Raw genomic sequence first — 25,636 nt, 5'->3', positions numbered from 1 at the left:
GAAGAATCAAACTCCTACTTAGAGAATGACACGGGGACAAATTTGTCCCTGTCCCCGTAGGAAGTCAATTTTCCCATTCCGTCCCCATGGGTTTTGTCGCTGTCCCTGTCCCTGCAGTAAGCTTTACACTTGTTGTTCTGGATCTAAAGTATTTACCAGTAATTTAGATCCAAGATAAAGATATTTATTTAATTATTTAATTCATTTTCTATCCCATTTTCCCTAAAGAGCTCAGAATGCATTACAGGTTAAACATATATAAAATACAGTTTACAGGTTACAACTTGCTATAATTAAGAACATAAGAATAGCCTTACTGGGTCAGACCAATGGTCCATCAAACCCAGTAGCCCATTCTCAGGGTGGCCAATCCAGGTCACTAGTACCTGGCCAAAACCCAAGGTGTAGCAATATTCCATGCTACCAATACAGGGCAAGCAGTGGCTTCCCCCGTGTCTTTCTCAATAACAGACTATGGACTTTTCCTCCAGGAACATGACAAACCTTTCTTAAAACCAGCTACACTATCCGCTCTTACCACATCCTCTGGCAACGCGTTCCAGAGCTTAACTATTCTCTGAGTGAAAAAAATTTCCACCAATTGGTTTTAAAAGTATTTCCCTGTAACTTCATTTAGTGTCCCCTAGTCTTTGTAATTTTTGACGGAGTAAAAAAATCGATCTCCCTAAAAATATCTAGATAATTTATGTGGATGTTAAGTGACAGGCTTCTCCAGGTAAGTTCCACTTATTTATTTAATCAAGTGGAGATCCTTTAATTAATGTGCGTTAACCGATTTAGCACACGTTAAATGCTAAGATGCCCATAGGATATAATGGATGCCTTAGCATTTAGCGCACGCTAAATCAGTTAGCGTACCTTAATATAAGGACCCCTAAGTAATTTATCTATATATTGTTTTTATTTCTTTATACATCAATTTTTTTTTTTAATTTATTACTTGTCTTTGTAATATTTATTTGTTGTTCTGCGTTTGTAGTTATTCCCCTGATGAAGATGCCAAAATAAGGCCATGCTGGGCAAATAAGGTCTTCATTTTACTAGCCCTATTCACATTTGATATGTGCATAAACTTAACATAAACATTTATCTTGCATAACAGTATTAGGGGCATTTTTCAAAACACTGAGAAGTTCAAAAAATGGCATACATCGGCACTTGGACATCCTAATTGCCAGGACATCCAAGTGCCGATTTTCAGAACCATTTCTCTGGACATTTTGTCAGGTATCCTAGCCACTGTGTGTCCACAACAAAAGGGGTGTGTGTTGCAGGCGTGTTCTGGGTGGGCTTAAACCTGGATGTCTTGCAGTAATAATGAAACCTTTCCTAAGACGTCCTGGGCTGAACTTTGACATACTGAGCTAGAACTATTTTAAAAGCATCTAAGGTACCCAAACTGACCAAATGACCACTGGAGTGATTAAGTTATAACTCCCCATACTCCCACAGTGGTCACTGACCCCCCCCCCCCCATAAATCAGAATGAAGCAGTACATATCTGTCTGTAGAACAGCAGCACCTAGTATGGGAAATCCTAGTAAAGCATCATTCAGGTGTCTTAAATAGCCTGGTGAGCAAGCTAGTGAGCCATAGAGAGGAGGACCCAGTCCCTTAAGCCACTCTAACCACTAATAATAATAATAAAAAAAATTTATTCTTGTATACCACCCATCCACAAAGTTCCAGGCGGTTAACATCAAAGAAGAACTGTACAATCAGTGAAAGGTACATCAAATTAATAAAAATGAATGACAAGCTAAAGAATACATAGGGCTCCTTTTACTCATGCTAGCCGCTACCGCCTCCTTTTAAGCAGATGGTAATTTTTCGGCTAGCGCGCGCTAATCTTAAGCATGCACTAAAAACGCTAGCGCACCTTTGTAAAAAGAGCCCATAGTTATTTAACAAACTTATCAAACAAATGTGTTTTTAAAAACTTTCTAAGATCCAAGATGACCACAAGTGGCTGAATGTCGAAGCGTCTCTTCAGCGTTCGGTAGAAATTGGAATCTTTTACCTTGGCATTTTCTCAGCTTTGCCTGAGTGTTTCCCCATGTCTAAGCAGAGAGGGAGAAGTGCCGCTGGAGCCTCGCGGCGCTCTGAAAATCCTCCTTCTCTAACTATCGAGCAGCTCCTGAATTGTCTTCAGAGGGAGTCGATAACTTCAGGGAATCGCCCGTTGGACTCGGCGGCACAGAGTGACGCCGCAAGAATCCCTGGATTAGAGGTTACGCTGAGCCCTGAAGCAAGAGACACTCCCCCCAACCGCAGCGTACCAGCTCACCGCGGGAACCAGGTGCGTCCAACGAGATAGTGCCTGTAACCCAGGAGGCTTGTTCATCTGGGAGCTTTGTGACGGACACACCGAAAGACATTTTGAGTCTGGAGAGTGATACTGCGGCTAGAACATCGAGGAAGAGGGAGGCACAACAAGGCCAACAAACAACAATCTTGGGAGGTGAGATTTCTTCTTTTATGGTTGAAAAACCCACTGAAATTACAATGGAGTCTCTCTGGGACTTAGTTGTTAAACTGGGAAATTCCTTGAGTCCACAAATTAAATTGTTGGAAAAGAAAATTGATAGGCAGGAACAAGAACTGAATACATTACAATTAGAAATGACCTCAGTTAAAACTATCTCTCAAAAAAATGAAGCTGAAATAATAGAGGTCAAACAAGTACAAGAAACTGTGATTAAAGATAGTATTACTATTAGGCGGAAACTGGAAATGATTGAAAATGGCCATCGTGCCAATAATTTGCAGTTCCTAAACTTCCCTAGGCTTCTTTCTATGTCCCCCAGTGAAATGTTAAAGAAATATTTCCTAGAGATTTTTTCAGTTTCAGATGAACTAATTCCACCATTTACACAAGTATTCTACTTGCCTGCAAGAAAATTGAACCAGCAATTGATTAATGAGGGACAATTGGGCCCGGCCCGCAGTGTTCCCTCTAAGCTGCGCTGGCATGCGCTGGCGCACAAAATATTACAACGCAGCGCACAAGTTCCTCGTCACAGCGCACACAGTGTAGAGCACAGTTCTTCAACCGCCGGTCCGCAGAAAATTCCTGCCGGTCGTTGTTAAATTTCCTGCCCTGGTGGTTTTCGCGGAAATCTTCTGTTCCTCCCAGCCTCGGGCGATCAAGACAGGCTGCCGACGTCGGGCATTCCCTCTGAGTCTCGCCTATGCGGAAACAGGAAGTTGAAACAAAATAGGCGGGACTCAGAGAGGAAAGATCCCGACGTCTGCAGCCTGTCTTGATCGCTGCCCCTGCCGAGTCGCCGAAGAGGGCTGCGGGGAAGCTGCAAGTAGAAGGGAGATGGTCAGCGTGCGCGGTGGGGGGCAGCGTGTGGATTGGGGCCATCAGCAGCGTCTGTGCTGAAAGCCTGCCCACGTGCAGAATGCGGCGGATAGGGGCCTCCGGCTCGTCTTGGGCGGCAGGGCCTGCAGTGCAAAGCTGTTTTTGCCGGCTTGGGGGGGGGGGTGTCACGAATGTGCAGGGAGCCTTCAACAGTGGCTGTCTCCTCTCCTAGCAGCTCTATACTTACCAGGGCAGTGATTCACTTTGGCAACTTCCCCTTTCCTCAGAGGCGGCAACGGACCCAAGGCTGCCTAAGGAAATCACTTCTGCAGGCAAGTACTGAGAGCTGCTGGAAGGACAGGAAGCCACTGTTGGAGGCTGGAAAGCTGATGGATAAAGGGAGAGCTGCTACTGCACCTGGAGGGAGGTAGAAAGAGAGATGCTGCTGGGAGGGGAAGAGGGAAAGGGATGGGAAGAGAGCTACTGTTGGATAGGGGGGAGGAGGGAAGGGAGAAGGAAGAAAGGAAGGAAACAGCTGGCAGGGAGATTAGAGGAGGGAAAGGGGAGAGACAGGAATGAGAAAGTAGAGAGAGATTGATGCTGGAAAGGGGGTCAGCAGAGAAATGAGAGAGGGATAAAGATGCTAGATCTGGTGTAGGAGAGATAAAAATGAAGAAAGCAGTGAAGCTGGAATGAATGATGTAAAAAGGAGAGAGGAAGCACAGGCTGGATGGAAAGGGGAGAGGGGCATAGAAAGAAGTCAGATACATATGGAAGGGGGAGAGGCCAGACAGTGGATGGAACGGGCAGACGCTGGAAGGAAGAGTGGAAAGAAGATGAAAGCAGAGACCACAAAAGGTAGAAAAAAATCATTTTATTTCTATTTTGTCATTACAATATGTCAGATTTGAAATATATATCCTGCTAGAGACATAACTGGGGACTGCAAAGCCTAATACTATTCCTGTCATGTGTTGACTGCAGTATTCTGTTAGCATGATATTTCTGTGTAGCATTCTGTAATAATTTGGCTTGTTCAGTTTTCTTGATAGTAGAGGGGATATATGTGAAGGGGAGGGGAGACAGGGGTTTTGTTGGTCCTTGCTCTGAATATTTATATTTATAAAATGACAATTGTACAGAATATTGTTTCTTTTTATACTTTAATAAAATACGTTCAATATAAAATCATAACTGAGGCTTGTGCAGATGGGATCAGATGGTTTGTGGGGACCGAGCTTGCGGAGACTGGGTGAAAATGTGTTTTTATTTCGGTCTTAGTAGTTTGCCGGTCCACAAAATAATTATTTTATTTATGCCGGTCCACGGGTGTAAAAAGGTTGAAGAACACTGGACTAGAGTATGTCCCCATGAACCTACAAATCTTAAATTCAGTTCCATAACTGGCCTGGAACTTAAGCTGGCCTGATGCCTTGACAACATATTTATTTGGCTCATAACTTGCTGGCGCCCGATATTTTTAGCTCACAGTGAAAAAAGTTTGCTCACAACACCCGCCCGCTTAGAGGGAACACTGGTCACCACACTATTGGAAACTTCAATAAGTGAAATGGCTATACAGTGGTGCCTCACACAACGAACTTAATTCGTTCCAGGAGCAAGTTTGTTATGCGAAAAGTTCGTTATGTGAAATGCGTTTTCCCATAACAATACATGTTAAAAAAAATAATTCGTTCTGCAGCATAAAATATGCTAAGATGACATAAAAAAAGATAAATTTGTCAAAATGGTGAAAATGGTGGTCTTGCTGAGGCCAAACTCTTTGACGAGGTCACACTGTTTTACCCCACATTCACTCCTTCTAATTATTTCCCGTTTCATTTCAACAGAAATCACCTTCCTGCTTTTTTTAGAAGCCATGATATATAAAAAATATTGAGTTTATCTTAAAAGGACGACTGTATACAGTGAGAGAGGGCAGTTAAGCGCAGTGACTAACGACTGCCTGCAGTGCCTGCGCGGAAGGATGCAATACATCGGCAGCTCGGGTGACTTCGTTGTGTGAAACGAAGTTCGTTGTGTGAAACGAAGTTCGTTGTGTGAAACGAAGTTCGTTGTGTGAATCAAGACATGAAGTTCGTTGTGTGCAGCGTTCGTTGTGCGAGGCGTTCGTTATGCGAGGCACCACTGTACCAGCAACATTGCTGGTGACTGTTGCACTGGCACCAGATAAGAACTGGATAATGAAAATGTTCTTTAAAAATAGAACTAAAGAGTTTCTGGGTCAGAAAGTACAGATCTTTCCAGATGTCACCTAAGAGACTCAGAAAAGAAGAAAGCAGTTCTTGTTATTAAAATCTGGAGTAACTTCAGTGGGGGGAAAATTTTTCCTTAGAGTTCCTTGTAAATATATTGTTCATTATGGTTCAGATAAATATGTTTTCTTCGATCCGACACACCTAACAAAGTTTGTAGCTTTGAAACGTCTTGAGAAAGGTGGAATAATGGAAGTAACAACTGAGAGATTTGGTTAATATTCCCTGCGACTTCAGTCACTTAGATTTTCCTCAAAATTTGATTTTCTTTGATTACTTATTTGTCACTCTTTTGAAGTCTTGGATCTTAATAATGATTGTGGACTACAGATTGCTTAATTGTAAGGAGAATATGTTAGTATCTCTCCTACTGTGATTTTTTCTTTTTCTTATTTTTCTTTTAATATTCCTAATTACAATCTTACTGTACAAAATGTTATGCTTGGAAATACTGTATAAAATTGATAAATTAAAAATTAAAAAAAAAAAAAACTTTCTAAAAACGTTATAAGAATCCGTTTGACAAATAAGCGGGCTTAACCAAGGGCTCCTTTTACAAAGGTGCGCTAGCGTTTTTAGCGCATGCACAAGATTAGCGCATGCTATAGCATGCACTAGCCAAAATATTACTGCCTGCTTAAAAGGAGACGGAAGCGGTCAGTGTGCATGGAATTTTAGCACGCGCTAAAACTGCTAGCGCACCTTGTAAAAGGAGCCCCAAGAGTTCAGTTTACCTAATTGAAAGGCAAATATCCTGTTCAAAAATTTCTTGTAACGACAGTTCTTAACTGAAGGATACATAAACATGAGGTAGAAAAATTAAATTGAGAGGCTAGATATCCCGGAGCCAAACCAAAAAGAGATTTAAAACAAAGACAACCAAATTTAAAAAGAATACTTGCCTCAAAAGGCAACCAATGTAATTACCAATAAAATGGGCTAATGTGATCATATTTCTTTAGGCCAAAAATTAGGCGCACTGCCGTATTTTGTACTAATCGAATACGTTGTAAATTTTTTTCAAATGATACAAGATAGACAATATTACAATAGTCGAGGACGGACAGAATTAGAGACTGTACCAAAATTCTGAAAGAAACAAAATCAAAGTATTGTGGAAAGTGCGAGCCTACCTACAGCCTTAAGGGCTATTGGTGTGGTAGACAAGTGGGTATAGTAGGTTTTGGGGGAGTTTTGGATGGCTCACCATAAATTATAAGGGGGTTATGGTGAAATGTACTTCTTGCATCCTTTACGTGAATTTCACAGTAGTGCTCTCAAAGGTGCCCCACTGATCTACTAGCATGTCTATGTGGCCAGTGTATTACAATGCTGGCCCTCCCATGTCCAAATGGACTGGATTTATACGTTTTGAACTTGGATGCTGGGCAAAATGGTAGATACTATTATAGCAAACAAAATGACAGAACATATACGTAAGCATGGAATAATGAGAGAAAGCCAACATGGATTTAGTCAAGGGAGTTCTTGCCTCACCAATCTACTGCATTTCTTTGAAGGGGTGAATGAACATGTGGATAAAGGTGAACCAGTTGATATTGTATATTTGGATTTTCAAAAAGCATTTGACAAAGTACCTCATGAAAGACTTCTGAGGAAATTAGAAAGTCATGGGGTAGGAGGTAATGTCTTATTATGGATTAAGAACTGGTTGAAAGACAGAAAACAGAGTGGGTTTTAATGGTCAATATTCTCAATGGAAAAGGGTAAATAGTGGGGTTCCCCAGGGCACTGTGCTGGGACCGCTGCTTTTTAACATATTTATCAATGATCTAGAGATGGGAATAACTAGTGAGATGATTAAATTTGCTGATGACACAAAGTTTTTCAAAGTTGTTAAATCGCAAGAGGATTGTGAAAAATTGCAAGAGGACCTTGTAAGACTAGAAGACTGGGCAACAAAATGGCAGATGGCATTTAATGTGAGCAACTGTAAAGTGATACATGAGGGAAAGAGGAACCCGAACTATAGCTACATGATGCCAGGTTCTATGCTAGGAGTCATTGCCCAGGAAAAAGATCTAGGTAGCATTGTTGAGGATACTTTGAAACCCTCAGCTCAATGTGCAGAGGCAACTAAGAAAGCAAATAGAATCATAGGAATTATCAGGAAAGGAATGGAAAACAAAGATGAAAACATTATAGTACCCTTGTATCGCTCCATGGTACAGCCGCAACGTGAATACTGTGTGTAGTTCTGGTCATTATATCTCAAAAAAGGTACAGAGAAGGGCGACGAAAATGATAAAAGGGATGGGACGACTTCCCCTTTGAGAAGACGCTAAAGCAGCTAGGGCTCTTCAGCTTGGAAAAGAGATGGCTCAGGGGTGATATGATAGAGGTCTAAAAAATACTGAATAGAGTGAAAAGGGTAGATGTGAATCAATTGTTCATTCTTTCCAAAAATACTAGGACTAGAGGACATGCGATGAAGCTATTAAGTAGTAGATTTAAAACAAGCCTAAGAAAATATTTCTTTACAAAATGTGTAATTAAACTCTGGAATTCGTTTCCAGAGAACGTGGTGAAATCAGTTAGCTTAGCAGAGTTTAAAAAAGGCTTGGGGAAATAAATTGCTTATTCTTAGGATAAGAAGCATAAAATCTGTTCTACTTCTTGGGTTCTACCTAGGTACTTGGGACCGGGGTTGGCTACTGTTGGAAACAGGATACTGGGCTTTATGAATCTTCAGTCTGTCATTTATTTCAGTTTATATCCCGTTCTCTCAGGAGTTCAGAATGGGTAACAGATTGACATTCACAATCAGTTTTAGGACAGACAATCATTAGAAGGAGAGGGATACAGATAAACACAGATCTTATTCTAGAGTCTTGGCTGGTCATAAAGAGGAGAGCATAAGAGGAATATTTGAGGAGACATCCTAAGGTTTGATGCCCTGGTGGTCAAGACTTTTAAGTTATATAGAAACATCGAAACATGAAGGCAAATATAGGTCAAGTGGCCCATCCAGTCTACCTACCCATAGCATCCACTATTTCTTCCTCCCTCTAAATGACTGTCCCATGCTTTCTTAATCTCAGACACAGTCTATGTCTCCACCACCTCTACCGGAAGACTATTCCACGCATCTACCACCCTTTCTGTAAAAAAGTATTTCCTTAGATTACTCCTGAGCTTATCACCTCTTAACTTCATCTTATCACCTCTCATTTTGGAATTTTTTTTCACATAAAAGATTTGCCTCATGCACATTTATGCAACGTAGATATTTAAATATCTACCCTCTCCCACAATTGCTCCAAAGTATACATATTGAGATCTTTAAGTCTGTCTCCATACATCTTATGATGAAGACCACACACATTTTAGTAGCCTTTCTCTGGACTGACTCCATCCTTTTCATATCTTTTTGAAGGTGCTGTCTCCAGAATTGTACACAATATTCTAAATTAGATCTCACCAAAATCTTATACAGGGGCATCAATACCTCATTTTTCCTACTGGCCACACCTCTCCCTATGCACCCTGGCATTCTTCAAGCTTTTGCCATTGCCTTTTTAACCTGTTTGGACACCTTTAGATCATCACATACTATCACACCCAACTCCCACTCCTCTTTTGTGCATAAATGTTCTTCACCCCTTAAACCACATGTATCAAACACAAGGTCCACAGGCCAAATCCAGCCCGTCTGGCCTTTTTATGTGGCCCACGGCAATGTTCCCTAACTTCCCCATCTCAGTGCCCAGCGTGTCCTCCCTCCTGCGGCGGTCCGATGTCGCCATCATGTCGGAAAGTCTGCCGCGATTCGGCAGTGTTGTCTGTGGCTCCCCCCTCCTGCCTTCCATCCACTGCGGTCCACCCAGGTGGAAACAAGAAGTTTCGCATCATTAGAGGCAGACTGCTAAAGGCGAAAAGCAGGAGGTTGAGCCACATACAGCACTCCTGAATCGCTGATGCCAGCAGATTTCTCGGCTTGGAGGCGACATCGGACCGGCGCCAGAGGGAAAGATATGCCGGGCTGTGAGGAGAGAGGGACTGGCGCTGGAGGGAAAGGCAAGCTGGGCTGTGAGGAGAGCGAGATGAAGGGAGAGAGGTTGCACCTGGGGTTGTTTGGAGGAAGAGGGAAAAAGATACTTGAAGGGAGAAAGATTGGGAAGAGAAAAGGAGAAATGGTGGACCTTGGGGGAGGGAGGGAGATAGGTAGACAGGGGGTGAGATGGGATGGGGGGCAATTGGGAAGAGAAAGGGAGATAAGTTGGATCTGGAGATGGAAGGGAGGGAAAAATTTTAGGCCTGGGGGTGGAAAGGAGAGAGATGCAGCATCTCTCTTTTTTTTTTTTCCTGCCATCTCATTGATCAGCATCAAGGGAGGAGAGAAGAAGAACAACAGAAAAGAGAGGGAGCAAAATGTTGGACCAAGAGGAGAGAGGATGATAGAAGGAAATAGGAGGCTGGGAAAGGAGTGAGATGGGAAATGGGAGAGCCTCAGAATAAGAGAAGATGGAAAATTCATAGGTAGCTGAAAATTTAAAAAGGAGAAGGATGAGAAAGAGGACAAGATTTGAGTGGACATAGGCAGAAAAGAAAAAAGGAGAAAAGTTGAAAGGGAAAAATAAATATGTTGGAGACGGAGTGGAGCAAGAGAGAAGAGGAGAAAAAAAATGGACAGCAGACACTGGAAAGAGAATTAGAAGGTAGACAAAATCATAAAGAGAAACTGGGACTAAAAGCATAATGACCAGATAACAAAAGGTAGAAAAAATAACTTTATTTTATATTTTGAGATTACAATATGTCAAATTTGAAATGTGTGTTCTGCTAGAGCAGGCGTGAACTAGGACCTAAAAGAGAGGAAAAGTCTTTTTTATTTATTTTGTAGGCAGCGTGGGGTTGGAGAGGTTGTATCCCTATACTTCTACGAAAACTAACCCCCTCCTTTGTTGGTGTGCAGCGTGGGTTTTGGTGCCACCAGCGGCGATTAATCTGACGCTCACAGAAATCATGTGAGCACTGGAGCCGCCACTAGCGCTTTAGCCCACGCTATGCGTCAGCAAAGGAAGGGGCAAGTATCTTAATAAAAAATCCAGCCCATGACTTAGACTTAGATTTCGGCCTTTTATGTGATTTGAGTTTGACACTCCTGCCTTAAACTGTACTGTTCCCTTGGGTTTTTGCAGCCCAAATGCATGACCTTGTATTTTTTAGCATTAAATTTTAGCTGCCAAATTTCAGACCATTCTTCAAGCTCCACTAGGCCTTTCCTCAAGTTATTCATACCATCGGGGAGGGGGGGGGGGTCTAATCTACTGCAGATTTTGGTATCCACAAAGAGGCAAATCTTACCTGACAGCCCTATAGAAATATCGCTTACAGAAATGTTAAAAAGAACAGGCCCAAGAACCGAACCTTGAGACATACCACTGGTAACATCCCTTTCCTTCGAGAGATCTCCATTGACCAATATCCTCTGTTGCTTTCTACTCAACCAGTTCTTGACCCGGTCCATCACTTTAGAGCCCATCAAAAGGGCACTCTGTTTATATATTAGATACCTGTGTGGAACACTATTAATGGCTTTGCTAAAATCTAAATATACCACATATAGCACACTCCCTCTATCTAATTCTCTGTAGGCAATTTTCAAAAAAAATAAAAGGGACGTCATGTGGTGTTGCCAGTTTCGAAAATGGCTGTTTCTCCACCTCTGACTTTGGATGGCTTGTGGGAAATGTCCATAGTTGGACTTAGACATCCTAACGAAAGTGCCCCTCCATGTTACAATTTTTTTTGTTGTTCTTGAGTTCTGTCTAGGCTCTGTTGTTAAACTTTCGGTTATACATGCTGAAGGACTAAGTCTAAGCCGGCCCACGTCCCGCCCAACCCCTGCCTTCGACATGCCTCCCAAAACGCCCTGTTTAGCTTTGGACGTTGAGCAGCACTATGAAGGCCTAGGTCGTGTAGAAATACGTCCAAAACCCGGTTTTATTATCGGTGCTTTGATGTTTTTGAGAAATGTTCGTCCAAGTGCTGACTTAGGCCGGTTTTTGGACGTTTTTCTCTTTCGATTATGAGCCCCTTAGTATTTGTTGCCATTTTAACCCTAAAAAAAAGTCATAAGATTTTAATATACAAGATGCAAATGCTTGAGAAATCTATTAAAAGGTTCTGTCCTTATCACTTGGCTATAGCACATGAAAGGAAATAATGTCTCACCTCCACGTATTCTGATGGGCAGGGGCAGGAATTCTCTGACTTCCCTCTAATTAACTCAGGTAGAGGGAGGCAGCAGGAATGCTCCATTGAACCGGTGTCCTCTTTCTGTACAAGAGAAAATAATTATATTACAAGTGCAGTTGAAAGAAAAGACAAAAATACTACTGTATTACAATAATAGTGTTTCCGATGTCTGGCAGGAGGGAGTGGCCATCCCTTCTACCGGTTGGGGAGAGTTCTCTGTCCACCGCAGCTGGCTCAGCTGATCACAGCAGGGGAATTACCCCTCTCCCCCCTCGATCAGCTGAGCTGGCACAATCCTGCCAGCTCAGCTGATCGGGGATGGGGTGGGGGATATTCCCCTGACACAATCAGTTTATGGCTTCTGCGGTCTAACGACAAAGAAAGGTGGCTGAAATGTAGGCCAGGGTTTTCCAGGTCTACATTTTAGCCACCCATCTTGTTATGAATCAAGGCTAGGTAGCCACTTGAGTACACTAACACTGTTTCCGGCATTGGTCGCACCTACTTTGGCATTCTGCAGCCTAAAGCTCTACCTAGCTGTGATTCCAGCTGCCTTTTATTTAGGCATTGGTAGTCCCTTCAACACTGCCATTTTTTTTGCTGTTCTTTTACTACGTTTTTCAATTAACTTAGGCATCGGCAGAGCGCCTACCAATGCCTAGGTTTAGGCGCTGGTTATAGAATTTCCCCTTATGTGTCTACAACAACAGACCGCTGATCATCCCATGGAAAATTCAACATTGGGGTGACTTTTCACTGGACTGATAGACTCTTTAGAGAGGACATCTGCTTGCCTGGTCTTAAGACTGAAAGGTTACATTTGATGTTTTTGCATCAGTATTTGAAGATATTCAAGCAGAGTTTGCCATTGGATGAAAAATTGTTAGAACAACAACAGACAATGATTCCAACTTTGTGAATGTTTTCTCTGCTTAATGATGATAACGAAGATTAAAATAAAGATGCAAGTGATGAGTTATTTATTTAAAACATTTCTTACCCACTTAACCCTAAGTGGTTTTCAAAATACAATCATAAATATGACATGGCAACTACACAGTCAGACCATAGATCTCCAAGGTTCTCCTATGTCATTCCTCAGGTAGTGAAGGCCTCCATAAACAAGGTTGTTGTGAGTATCTTCTTGAATTTTTGCATATTCATAAGTAATCTCAGCAATCCCTTCAGACTATTCCCCTGCCATTGAGAGCAGCGAAACTAGATCGCCAACCCTCCAATCTGCTGACTTTGACACCCAACTACAAAACATTTAGGAAAGAACTTAAAACCTTTCTATTCAAGAAATTTATCAAACGATCTAACTAAACCTGACCGACCCTCCACAGATCCCGACGCATACTACATCTATTAACCATGGTATTCTCCCTGGAAATGCTCAGGCCAACTCTTGTTGTAAACCGCCTAGAACTGAAAGGTATTGGTGGGATAGAAGATGCCAATGAGATTACAGAAGTTCTTGTACTTTCATAATGAACACAAAGAAATTCATTTGTACTTAATCGCATCTTTCCCTCAAACCTCAAAGATCTAGATGGCTGATATAATTTTACCTGTATCAAATACCAAGGGATTTTGTGGTGGATTATTCTTAAAACTAGTACAAGGGCTTTGAAAATAATGCAACAATTTACAGGCAACCAATGAAGTTTTTGCAACAGCGGCAAAACATGGTCGAATTTGTTTCCACCACATATCAAGTGTGCCGCTGCATTTTGAATCGTTTTCAATGCTTTACATTGTGAAAATGTTATACCCAAATATAGCACATTACAGTAGTCCAACTTCGAGATAACTGTGGCCTGTAACACTAACTGACAATCATAGCCAGATAATATCGACTTAATCCTATTAAGCAGGTGCTTAGAGCACTACTTCCGGAACTTGGAGGCGAGGAGGATGGCAGTTTGAGTGCAGAGCTCCTCTCCCTGGACAATCTGTCTGCTTTTAAATATCAGCAGCAGTGGGAGATCAATTGCTTTTACACCTAAGCAGCAACGGGACCAACCCATCAAAAACCCACAGTCCCGGTCCTGCAAAAATATGAGCTCCACCCTCCCTGCAGTTCGCTAGGAAAATCAACTGCTTTTACACCTAAGCAGCAGCAGGACCAGCCACCACTACCAAGAGCCCTTTGCCCCGATCCAGCCAGGCATGTGAGCTCCTCCCTCTGCAGTCCATTGGAGAGATCAATCTACCTGCTTTTAAATATCAGCAACAGTGGGAAATCAACTGCTTTTACACCTCAGCAGCAGCGGAACTATCCGCAACTACCAAGAGCACACAGACCCGATCCAGCCAAGAGTGTGAGCTCCACCTCCCCCTGCAGTCCACTAGGAAGATCAACTGTTTTTTACACCTAAGCAGCAACAGGACCAGCCACCACTACCGAGAGCCCTTTGCCCTGATCCAGCCAAACAAGTAAGCTCTTCCCCCAGCATTCCGTTGGAAAAATCAATATGCTTGCTTTTAAATATTATCAGAAGTAGGAGATCAACTGCTTTTACACCTAAGCAGCCTATAATAGGAGCCCTTGCCCCGATCCAACCAGGCATGTGAGCTCCTCCCCCTATATCCCGTTTAAGAGATCAATCTACCTGCTTTAAATATCAGCAGCAGTAGAAAAACAACTGCTTTTACATACAAGCAGCAGCGAGACCTACCGCAACCACCAAGAGCCCACAGACCCGATCCTGCCAGGAGTGTGAACTCCTCCCCCTGCAGTCCATTGGAGAGATCAATCTGCCTGCTTTTAAATATCAGCAGCAGTGGAGATCAACTGCTTTTACACCTAAGCAGCAACGAGACCAGCCACAACCACCGAGAGCACACAGACCCGATCCTACCAAGAGTGTGAACTCTTCCCCCCATGCAATCCGCTAAGAAGATCGACTGTCGGCTCCGGGCGGCTTTCCCGCAGAGGAGAGAATCCTGCATTCACCGTGGGCCTCATCTGGGGCAGCCTCCTTGGAGCGGCTGGGGCACGGGCAGTGTGTCTGTGAGGGAATGCATGGATGGGAGAACATCGCAGGGGAGGAGACATAGGCATCCTGGGACTGTCTGCCAAGTCTCTTCCCTGAAGAAGCCCTTTCTGGAAACGTCAATCGCTCCTCCTAAACTTACTTGCTCCACTTCATCACTGACGCTGAAACCGTGGATTGAAGACAAAGTTTTATTTTATTTTTCTTTCCAGCTTATGATTTATCTTTAATCTTATCTATTGTTTTGCCTTTTGTCTTTGTTTTGTTCTATTTCTATCATTTAAATTTCTCCAGAATTCTACTGTTCAACGGCTCCCCCTTCTGCTTCTATTCCTTTCTCTCCTCTCTTCTACCTTCCAAAGTATTTAGATCAATGCTGTCTTGTTAAAATGTTTATTTTATTTTTATTTTTCCTCTAACTCTACTTTTCACTTCTCTATTACCCTCCAGGTACTTTAGTTAGATTGTGAGCCTTCGGGACAGTAAGGGAATTTTTCAAGTACCTTTCTTATTTCTAATCTTAATGTATATTTTCTGTAAACCGCTTAGAACCTAACGGATGTAGCGGTATATAAGAAATAAATTACATTACATTACATTACTTCTAATGTAGATAATGGCAAAATAATGATAAAGCATTCTTTGCTATATGGAAGTCAAATGTTTCGGACAGAGATTCTCTTGATCAATGCAGACCCAATCAGAAGACATAAGCAGCACTGCAGCCTAGTATGATTTGAAGAAACTTTTTATCGGACTGAACATTCTACTTTCGGCCAGTGCACTTGCTGAACATCTTTTCAGCTATGCTGGATTAATGACTTGCAACTGCATTCGCATGATTGACAATCATTTTCAAGATTTAGTTTTTCTAAAAGCAAAGTGGATTGCATTGTAGAGCAGTAAAGTTATTGAGCTAAAATGTTGATAGTTGCATTCATTGTAGTTGTAGTACTTTTACTTTTTACTCAAAATGTATTATGGGGTCCTTTTACTAAGGCGCGCTAACCGATTTAGCGTGCATTAAAGATTAGCGTGCGCTAATCTTTAGTGCACGCTAAATCAATTAGCGCACCTTAGTAAAAAGACACCTATATTAGGCAATAACTTTTAAAATTAATTTAAGTACATTGTTTACTGTGTTCTTCACTATTCTTTTACATTTACTTAAGAGTAGGTGGTGATTGACAGAATCAAAGGTATCAGAGATGTCAAACTGGAGGCAACAGCTTGACGTCTCTTGCTTAAAGCCTGTTTTATAAAGTCCCTAGCAATATGAGACTATGGCATCATTAGTATGGGAAGTAGCTATATGAGGTTATAAGGATAACACTACGGAATTTGTTCATAGCACACAAAGAGCAGGCCAAAATATAAGATGCACAGTCTTTACACATCAAGGGCTACCAGAAGGCTCTAGAAATTAATTCATTAGTCTTCCTCACCTGCAGATGGCTGAACAATTTGGAATCATGTCGTCATCTGACTGCCTACAGGTGACAAGCACTAGGGACAAAGATATAATCAGCAGGTACAAGGATTCTTGAGAAATTTTCTCTAGTACTATTGAATTCAATATATCTGTAACAATCGTGGAAGGAGGTATAATGGTTCCCTTGTCACCTGGATCTTGGCTATTTCCAAAGGTGAACCGTCAAGAAAATATATTGGCTTTGATGATCTTGGAGTGAGAATTAAAGGAAATAAAAATATTGGAATCATGTAAAAAAAAAAAAAAAGAAAAAGCCCAAAACAAAGCAAAACCATGACCCACAAGGCCTGTTGAGGGTTCAGATGCTTAGAGACCTTAAATATAAAGCAAATTCTTGTGGTCAGTTAGGATTGTGCTGGGAAGATGGCTCTCTCCGACCAATACCTCCACTGTTCCAAGGCTAACTTGATGCTAGAAAGTTCCCAGTTCACTCAGGGGCCCTTTTACTAAGTTGTGCTAAAAAGTGGTTAGTGCTATTACATGCACGGGGTTTTTCCATGCACTGAGACTATGTTTAACATGGCTGCAAAATGGCCACATTTTCCATTTACTTCATTAATGGCCACATGTTAATTTCCCAATTAATGTGTGGCTATTAGCACGGCAGCACTTATTTTCTAGGCAGTAAGGGCTTCCATGCTAATCACACACTAATCAATTGGCATACACCGATGTAGCTACATTAACCAATTAGCATTGGGCACACCTACTTCTACCTCCAAACACCCACCCAATGCTAAAAAAAATACATGTTTTTTTAAGCTCATTTGAAGCATGCTGATTTGAAAACTACCCTGGGACACCTGGATGTACCCTGCAGTAATGTGTTTTACCCTGCAGTAAGCGTGCATTAGTTCGTACTGCAGCTTAGTAAAAGAGCTGTTCAACTTTGTTGCTTTAATGAGTGGCATTAAGTTCAGATTTGACATTCAAAGGAGTATTCTTTGACCTGTGATGGTTAGAAAATATTAAACCCTCCACCAAGGAGACAAATGTAGAAATGTAATGGTTAACGAGTGATCAAAATAATAAGAGGGATAGAACTCCTCTAGCATAAGGAAAGGCTAAAGAGGTTAGAGTTCTTCAGTTTTGGAAAGAGACAGCTGAGGGGGAATATGCTTGAAGTCTATAAAATCCTGAGTAGTGTAGAACAGGTAAATTGATTTTTCACTTTTTCAAAAATTACAAAGATTAGGGGGACACTTAATGAAGTTATATGGAAATGCCTTTAAAACAAATAGGAAGACTTTTTTTTTCACTGAATGAATGGTTAAGCTCTGGAACTCATTGTCAGAGGATGTTGTAACAGCAGTTAGCTTAGCTGGGTTTAAAAAAGATTTGGACAAATTCCTGGAGGAAAAGTCCATGGTTTCTTATTGAGACAGACATGGGGGATATCACTGCTTGCCCTAGGATCAGTAGTGTAGAAAGTTGCTACTATTGGGTTTCTGCCAGGTATTTGTGACCTGGATTAGCCACTGTTGGAAGCAGGATATTGGTCTGACCCAGATATTGGTCTGACCCAGTATAGCTAGTCTTATGTTCTTTATACTTTTTCCGATAGTCAGATCCAACGTATTTTAAATTCCTTTTCAGGTCTCTCTCTCTCTCCAGTCTTTGCATATATCTCTATAGCTGCTGCATAGAATAAGGATTACAAAGTTGGCTGCAATGATCATCTATAAAGAAAACCAAGAGGAGAATAAGATCCTGGCAGCTTAAAGCTTCTGTTAGCACAATGACCTGCTGGGGCAAGTATACGTTATTTCTTTTCAAACATACTGTGCAAGCAATCAAAATGGTACACTCTCTGGCAAACCCAATGCATTAGGGCCATTAGCCTTCTTGGTCACAGACCTGTCTCCTGCTGGTCTATGCCGCTTGGGCCATATTTATTGATTCTGTGATAGGAATCAAGTTCACTTTTTATTTCACTGAGATCTTAATGGACTTGATTACAGTTGTTTATGGTGCTCCCCTATGACTGGTGCCAAGGCATTCAGAAGCAGTGAATACTTCCCAGCCACAGAGTGCAGCTTTTAGGATTTTTGTGTTGTGTGCGATGGCTAGCAGTAATACCATAATTACGGTGACCCGTCAAAAGTGCGCAGGACATTGGCACGTCGACAATCCTGCCCCATCATTTGCGCACAGGGCAAATGCTTGCTGCCGCTTCAGGCCTTCCCCTTTGCGCTCTGAGGAGGGCGCCCCCCACCCCCACCCACCCACTACACTGAAAACTCTCAAAGAATGAAAACAGGAATGAGAATGGGAGTTTTCAGTGTACTGGGGGGTCGGTCAGTGTACTGGGGGGTCGGCTTCCCACTCCCCAACGGGAGCGCGAGGAAGGTCTCAAACCTGCGGAAGCGGCGGCGCACATTTGTCCTGCATGCATATGTCGGGGCGGAATTGGCGCAATCACTTGGTACAAAAATGTAATTAACACCAGCATAAAGGTGTATTAAATACCACTGAGCTGTGCCAAAAAGGTTAAGCAGCATGGGGCTACAAATCTTGAATTATGCTGGATTTGAGCAATGGCCCATCCAGCTGAGCATGCTGTATCCAGCCAGGGCTAATCTGGGTCATGTGGAAGGGCCTGGCATTCCCTTCCCTAGGCTTCACTTTCAAAAGTAAAAGTAACTTTACACCCCCCCCCCCCCCCCGACAGCCATACTATCTTTACAAACGCAGTGTACACTTGTTGCTATGTTACTTATTCCTCAAATTCGGAGGAGTTAAAGGACAGGGAAAAATAGCAGATCATATCAGAAACCAGCACACATTTTTGCAAGTACTTTGCAACTCTACCTACCATAGAAACATAGAAACAATGGCAGATAAAGGCTAAATGGCCCATCCAGTCTGCCCATCAGCAGTAGACATTATCTATTCCTCTCTCTAAGAGATCCCACGTGCCTATCTCACGCTTTCTTGAATACAGACACAATCTCTGTCTCCACCATCTCTTTCAGGAGACTGTTTCATCCATCTACCATTCCTTTAAAAAAGTATTTCCTTAGATTACTCCTGAGCCTATCATCCCTTAACTTCATCTTATGCTCTTTCATTTCAGAACTTCTTTTCAAATGAAAGAGACTCGAATCAAGTGTATTTATGCCATGTAGGTATTTAAACATCTCTATCATATCTCTCCTCTCCAATCTTTCCTCCAAAGTATACATATTGAGATCTTTAAGTCTGTCCCCATATGCCTTATGATGAAGACCACGCACCATCTGGACTGACTCCATCCTTTTCATATCTTTTTGAAGGTGCGGCCTCCAGTATTGTACACAATGTTATGAATGAGGTCTCATCAGAGTCTTATACAGGGGCATCAATACCTTTTTTTTCCTACTGGCCATACCTCTCCCTATGCACCCTAGCATCCTTCTAGCTATTGCCATCATCTTTTCAACTTAAGATCATCACATACAACCACACCAAAGTCCCGCTCTTCTGTCATGCACCCCTAAACTGTACCGCTCTTTTTTTCTTCACCCCCTAAACTGTACCGTTCCCGCAGGTTTTTGCAGCCCACATACATTACCTTGCATTTCTTAGCATTAAATTTTAGCTGCCAAATTTCAGATCATTCTTCAAGCTTCACTAGGTCTTTCTTTATGTTATTTACACCATCTGGGGTGTCTACTCTATTGTAGAGGCAAATCTTACCTGTCAGTCCTTCAGCAATATCGCTTATAAAAATGTTAAAAAGAACAGAACAGGCCCATGAGTGGAACCTTGAGGCACACTGCTGGTAACATCCCTTTCTTCAGAGAGATCTTCATTGACTACTACCCTATGTCATCCTCCACTTATCCAGTTCCTGACCCAGCCCGTCACTTTGGGGCCCATCCCAAGAGCACTCAGTTTATTTATTAGACGTCTATGTGGTACACTGTCAAAGGCTTTGCTAAAATCTAAATATACTACATCTAATGCACTCCCTTTACCCAAGTCTCTGGTCACCCAGTCAAAGAAATTAATCCACATTTGTCTGACAAGACCTACCTCTAGTGAATCCATGTTGCCTCTGGTCCTGTAATTCACAGGATTCCAGAAACTTCACCATTCTCTGTTTTAGAAGCATTTCCATTAATTTGCTTACCACAGAAGTAAGACTTACTGGCCTGTAATTATCTACTTCCTTCCACTTTTGTGTAGAGGGACCATATCCGCCCTTCTCCAATCCTCCAGTACTACTCACAACTCTTTTGAGCAGGGACTGTGTTCTTACTCTTTGTGACTCTGTACACCGCTGCTTGCGTCTGGTAGCACTATACAAATAATTAATAGCAGTAGCAGTAGAGAAGCATTGAAAAGGTCAGTCAGCAGAGCCACCAGAAGTTCCCTATGTTCCTTCAGCACCATCGGATGTACATCATCTGGCCCCATTGCTTTATCTATCTTTAATTTAGCTAGCTCCTCATGAACACAACCCTCTGAAAATCGATCAAGGTCTACCACTCTACCATCCCTATTCGCATTTGTTTTCTATGGTCCCACTCATGGATCTGCAGCCGTGAACACAGAACAGAAATATTTGTTAAACAATTCAGACTTTTCTTTATCAGCTTCTACATATAACTCCCCTTCACTTTTGAGTCTCACAATGCCACTTTTGTACTTCTTCCTATCACTGATATATCTAAAAAATGTTTTGCCTCCCCATTTTACTATGTCAGCTATTTTTTCTTCCAACTTTATCTTTGCTTACCTGACTTCTCGACCAGCCTCTCTTAACTTTTCCAGATATTTTTGCCTGTCTTCCTCTTTCTGTAATCTTATGTAGTTTGTGAAAGCTAACCTCTTATTCCCTACCTTCTCAGCTACTACTTTTGAGAACCACAGTCTCCTTCTTTTCCACTTACTTTTATTTACTTACCTCACAAAAAAAGATTTGTCGCCCTTACAATAACTCCTTTCAGATTTGCCCACTGCATTTCTACTCCTTCCAGACTTTCCCATCCAGATAACAATCCCTTGACATAATTCCTCATCTGAACAAAGTTAGTTTTCTTAAAGTCTAGAATCTTTACTTTTGAATGAGCCCTCTCTATACCCATCTTAATATTAAACCATACCATGCAGTAATCACTGGATGCCAGATGATCACCCACTGTAACATGTGAAACACCTTTCCCGTTTGTAAGCACTAAGTCCAGTATGACCCCATCCCATGTAGGTTCCATTACCAACTGCTGGAACAGTTCTTCTTGTAGAGAATCCAGGATCTCCCTACTTCAAGAAGACCCTTCTTTAGGGATACACCAATCAACATCCGGCATGTTAAAATCACCTATTAGTAATACTTCCCCTTTTTTAGATACATTCTGAATGTCTACTATTAAATCTATGTGAAGGAGGCCTGTATATCACACCAATGTAAATATATTTACCATTCCCTTTTTCCAAATTAAACCACAGTGCCTCTTCCTTGCCCTGCAGATCCTGCAATTATGTGGCTTTAATATGATCTTTAACATATAACACTACTACTCCTCCTTTTCTTCCTATCCTGTCTTTCCTGTGATCACCACTATATGCAACTCATCTTCTTCCATCACTGCTTCTAGATCCAGAATCTTGTTTCCCTTACTTTGAGCATTAGTATATACAGCTTTCCAGACATTGCCCCCTTTTCCCATCAATTTAGAGGTATTCAGTGATTTACTTCCTGAGGGCTTATACTCACCCAGTGGCTTTGATCACACTGCCACATCACTTTTAGTTTAAAGCCCCCTTCAGTAGATTAGCCAGCCTGCCACCTAAGACATTTCTTTGCTTCTTTGATAGATGTATACCATCCCTACTCAGCAGTCCTTGGAAAATCATCCCATGGTCCAGGAAACCAAAACGCTCTCGACACCATCTACGTAGCCATCTTCTTCCCCACTGCTGGAAATTTTTGACGCCTCATGAACCATTTCATCGATGTACCTCTCACTCTTACGGATGCTTCTCAGTATTGCCACCTCCTCTCTCAGTTCCTTTACTTCCTTCATGAGGGATTCAAGCTGAAGATAGCTTGTACATGGAACCACTCCCTCTGCCTGGGTAACATTTTCTGTCTTCACAGAGACAGAAGCTGTAACCTGAGCAGAAGCTTTGGTGATATGATGTTTCCCAGCCAAAATATGGTTGTAGAAGTACTTACACCTGGAAGAAAAAAAAAGAAAGAACAGAAAAATCCCACCAGAGCAATGCCTTGTTGGCTGAAGAGCCAAAAAAGCTCCACTTTGGAGTGGGTGGGAATTAACTTCAAGTGTCACCTGTGGAGTCTGATCCCTAAAAAAAAAAAATCCTCAGAGTTCAGTCTCAAACTTAAAAGCTGAAGCCAGCCAGAGGTCTCTCCTCAAGGAGTGTTTTTCAGTTAGAGTGAAAGGATTCCCATTCCCATGAAATATAGCGCACTTGGCCTGACTTTAAGAGTTTTCCAGGCATCTGTTCCACTTACTACTCCCCAAAGTCTCAAAAAGGTCCTAAACTGATCCAAAAAAGCCTTTTAGTCAACAGCTCTCTCCTCAAGCAAATATATGCAAATTATATTTGTAGTTCACAGGTTCCTGTTACAATTCTCTTTAATGTTGAGCCTCTACAACCTCTCCCTTAGAACCAGGCTTACTGAGGGTTAGGCACTAGGCCAGCATTCCTCCCCCTCAAGTGTCACCTGTGGAGTCTGATCTCTAAGAAAGTCCTCAGAATTCAGATCTGTCTGAATATTGGCTCCTCTATGTTTCTTTTTTCTATTTGTTATTTCTGTAGGTCTAGAGGCACACTGGACGTGTCAAAAAGGACTGAAACCCATTTTAAAAAACTTACTGGGACAGCATCAGTTCTTGTTGCAATTTCTAATAAGATGATGGCATAACTGCAAGAAAATACACAGATTATTGCATTGCACAAACACAATCTATGAATAAACCAAACTAAACAATCAGGAAAATTTTCAAAACTACCTGCACTGGTGCAAACTCTACAAGCACTTTTCCCCCCATGGACTTTGCACCAGTTTTCAAAGGGAATATATGCACATACAGTATTTTCCTTTTGACAATTGCCAAAATAGTACATGCAGAAATTTGCATATGCTTTTTCTATGCATGGTTTTTCCAGCCAAAACAACACAGGTGGTTTGAAAAATGCAAAACTAAATGTTGTCGAAACCCCAGGGGTCAGCAACTTGCGACTCACGAGCCACATGCAGCTTTTCTGCCATGTGGCTGTGGCTCTCCAGGCCCCAATCCTTTAATCTCCTTCCCCTCAGGCCTACTGAGGTACCTGGTGGTCCAGTAAGGGGGGGGGGGGGTTCTTTGTGGCAGAAGCGCGGCCCTCTCACTCCTGCCTCCTCATGGTTTCCTTCTAAAATGGATGCCATGAGCGAAAGGTCACAGCATCCATTTTAGAAGGAAGCTTCATGGAGGCAGGAGCAAGAGAGCCACACTCCTGCCAAGAAGATCCTGCTGGACCACCTGGTACATTGGTAGGCCCGGAGGGGGATCATGGGGTTGGGGGGGGAGAGTAAAGAGTCGGGGCCTGGAGAAGGAAGAGACCCTTGGCTATGAGTTAGGGAGAGGGGGAAGAGCAGGGACAGGGGCAGTGGAGGGAGGAAGGGAAGAGAGGTGCAGAGACCAGCGAGAGATTGGAGGGAAGAAAGAGGGGGAGAAGCTAGACTTTGGGGAGGGAAGAGAGAGTGAAAGACCTGAAATATCTCAAACTCCCTTCTCTACCCATTGTGGCTCTTTGTAAATCTTGGGTCAAATTTTTAGGATAAATTATCCCCATCTATATAGCTCTCTCATTCTAATCCCTCCTCCCAACACATAAAAAGCGTGGGATGAACACAGAGGATCTAGAATCAGAAAATAATATTAAAAATTGAACTAAGGCCAGTACTGGGCAGATTTGCACGGTCTGTGTCTGTATATGGCCGTTTGGTGGAGGATGGGCTGGAGAGGGCTTCAATGGCTGGGAGGGTGTAGATGGGCTGGATTAGGATTTAACGGAGATTTTGGCAGTTGGAACCCAAGTACAGTACCGGGTAGAGCTTTGGATTCTTGCCCAGAAATAGCTAAGAAGAAAAAATTAAAAAAATTTAAATTGAATCAGGTTGGGCAGACTGGATGGACCATTCGGGTCTTTATCTGCCGTCATCTAAGAACATAAGAACATAAGAAGTTGCCTCCACTGGGTCAGACCAGAGGTCCATCGCGCCCAGCGGCCCGCTCCCGTGGTGGCCCATCAGGTCCGTGACCTGTGAAGTGGTTTCTGTCTAATCCTATAACCTACCTCTACTTCTTTCTGTACCCCTCAATCCCCTTATCTTTTAGGAACTTATCTAGACTTTCCTTGAACCCATGTAGCGTGCTCTGGCCTATTACAGCCTCCGGGAGCGCGTTCCATGTGTCCACCACCCTCTGAGTGAAAAAGAACCTCCTAACATTTGTTCTAAACCTGTCCTTTTTCAATTTCTCCGAGTGTCCCCTTGTGCTTGTGGCTCCCCACAGCCTGAAGAATTTGTCCCTGTTTACCTTCTCTATACCCTTCATGATTTTGAAGGTTTCTATTATATCTCCCCTAAGTCTCCGCTTTTCCAGAGAGAATAGCCCCAGCATTTCCAATCTGTCCGCATATGAGAAGTTTTCCATACCCTTTATCAACTTTGTCGCTCTTCTCTGGACTCCCTTAAGTACCGCCATGTCCTTTTTGAGGTATGGCGACCAGTACTGGACACAGTACTATGTTACTATGTTATATACATTGCTTTGTTTCTAAAAAAACCCTCCTCCACAGTAGCATAGTAAGGGGAGGGAGGGGGCAGGCAGGGCAGAGCACCCCAGGTGCCATTTTGGTAGGGACACAGGGACCTCTCCTCTGCCCTCCCCCCAGCAATGGGAGGGGTCACTGAAATGTACTACCCCCTGCCTAGGGTTACCAGACGTCCAGGAAAACTCAGACATGTCCTCTTTTTAGAGGACTGTCCAGGGACCCGGACAGACTTTCCCAAACCCAGCAGTTTGTCTGAGTTTTGGAAAGTCCCGACGCAGCTGCATCACGCATGCTCCAGGCCCTACAGATGCGGCTGGAGCTTGTCGAGGAAGAAGAGAGGTGGTTTGTGGGGGTGGGGCTGGAGGCTGAACTGGGTGGGGCTGGAGTAGAATGGGGCGAAGCCAAAGACAGAACTGGGTGGGGCTGCAGTGGAATGGGGTGAGTCTGGGGTAGAACGGGGTGGGGCCAGAGGCGGAACAGGGCAGTAGGAGAAGATGCAGAGTAGGAGGACTGAGGGAAACTAAGCGAATTACTGCTGCCTCCT

The 25,636-nt window shown here is 42.7% G+C and overlaps 1 protein-coding gene across 1 annotated transcript in view; it reads right to left on the bottom strand.

Annotated features, from left to right (window-relative positions):
* The window catches only part of LOC117368913 (atrial natriuretic peptide receptor 1-like), a 164,766-nt gene that overhangs the window by 39,930 nt on the left and 99,200 nt on the right, over positions 1-25,636 (bottom strand). The window contains 2 exon segments of the mRNA XM_033962688.1: positions 11,803-11,907; positions 23,146-23,194. Coding sequence (XP_033818579.1) covers positions 11,803-11,907; positions 23,146-23,194 — 154 coding nt within the window.

This window comes from Geotrypetes seraphini, chromosome 1, assembly GCF_902459505.1.
Source record: "Geotrypetes seraphini chromosome 1, aGeoSer1.1, whole genome shotgun sequence".
NCBI lineage: Eukaryota > Metazoa > Chordata > Amphibia > Gymnophiona > Dermophiidae > Geotrypetes > Geotrypetes seraphini.
This window is presented reverse-complemented; position numbering and strand designations above follow the sequence as displayed.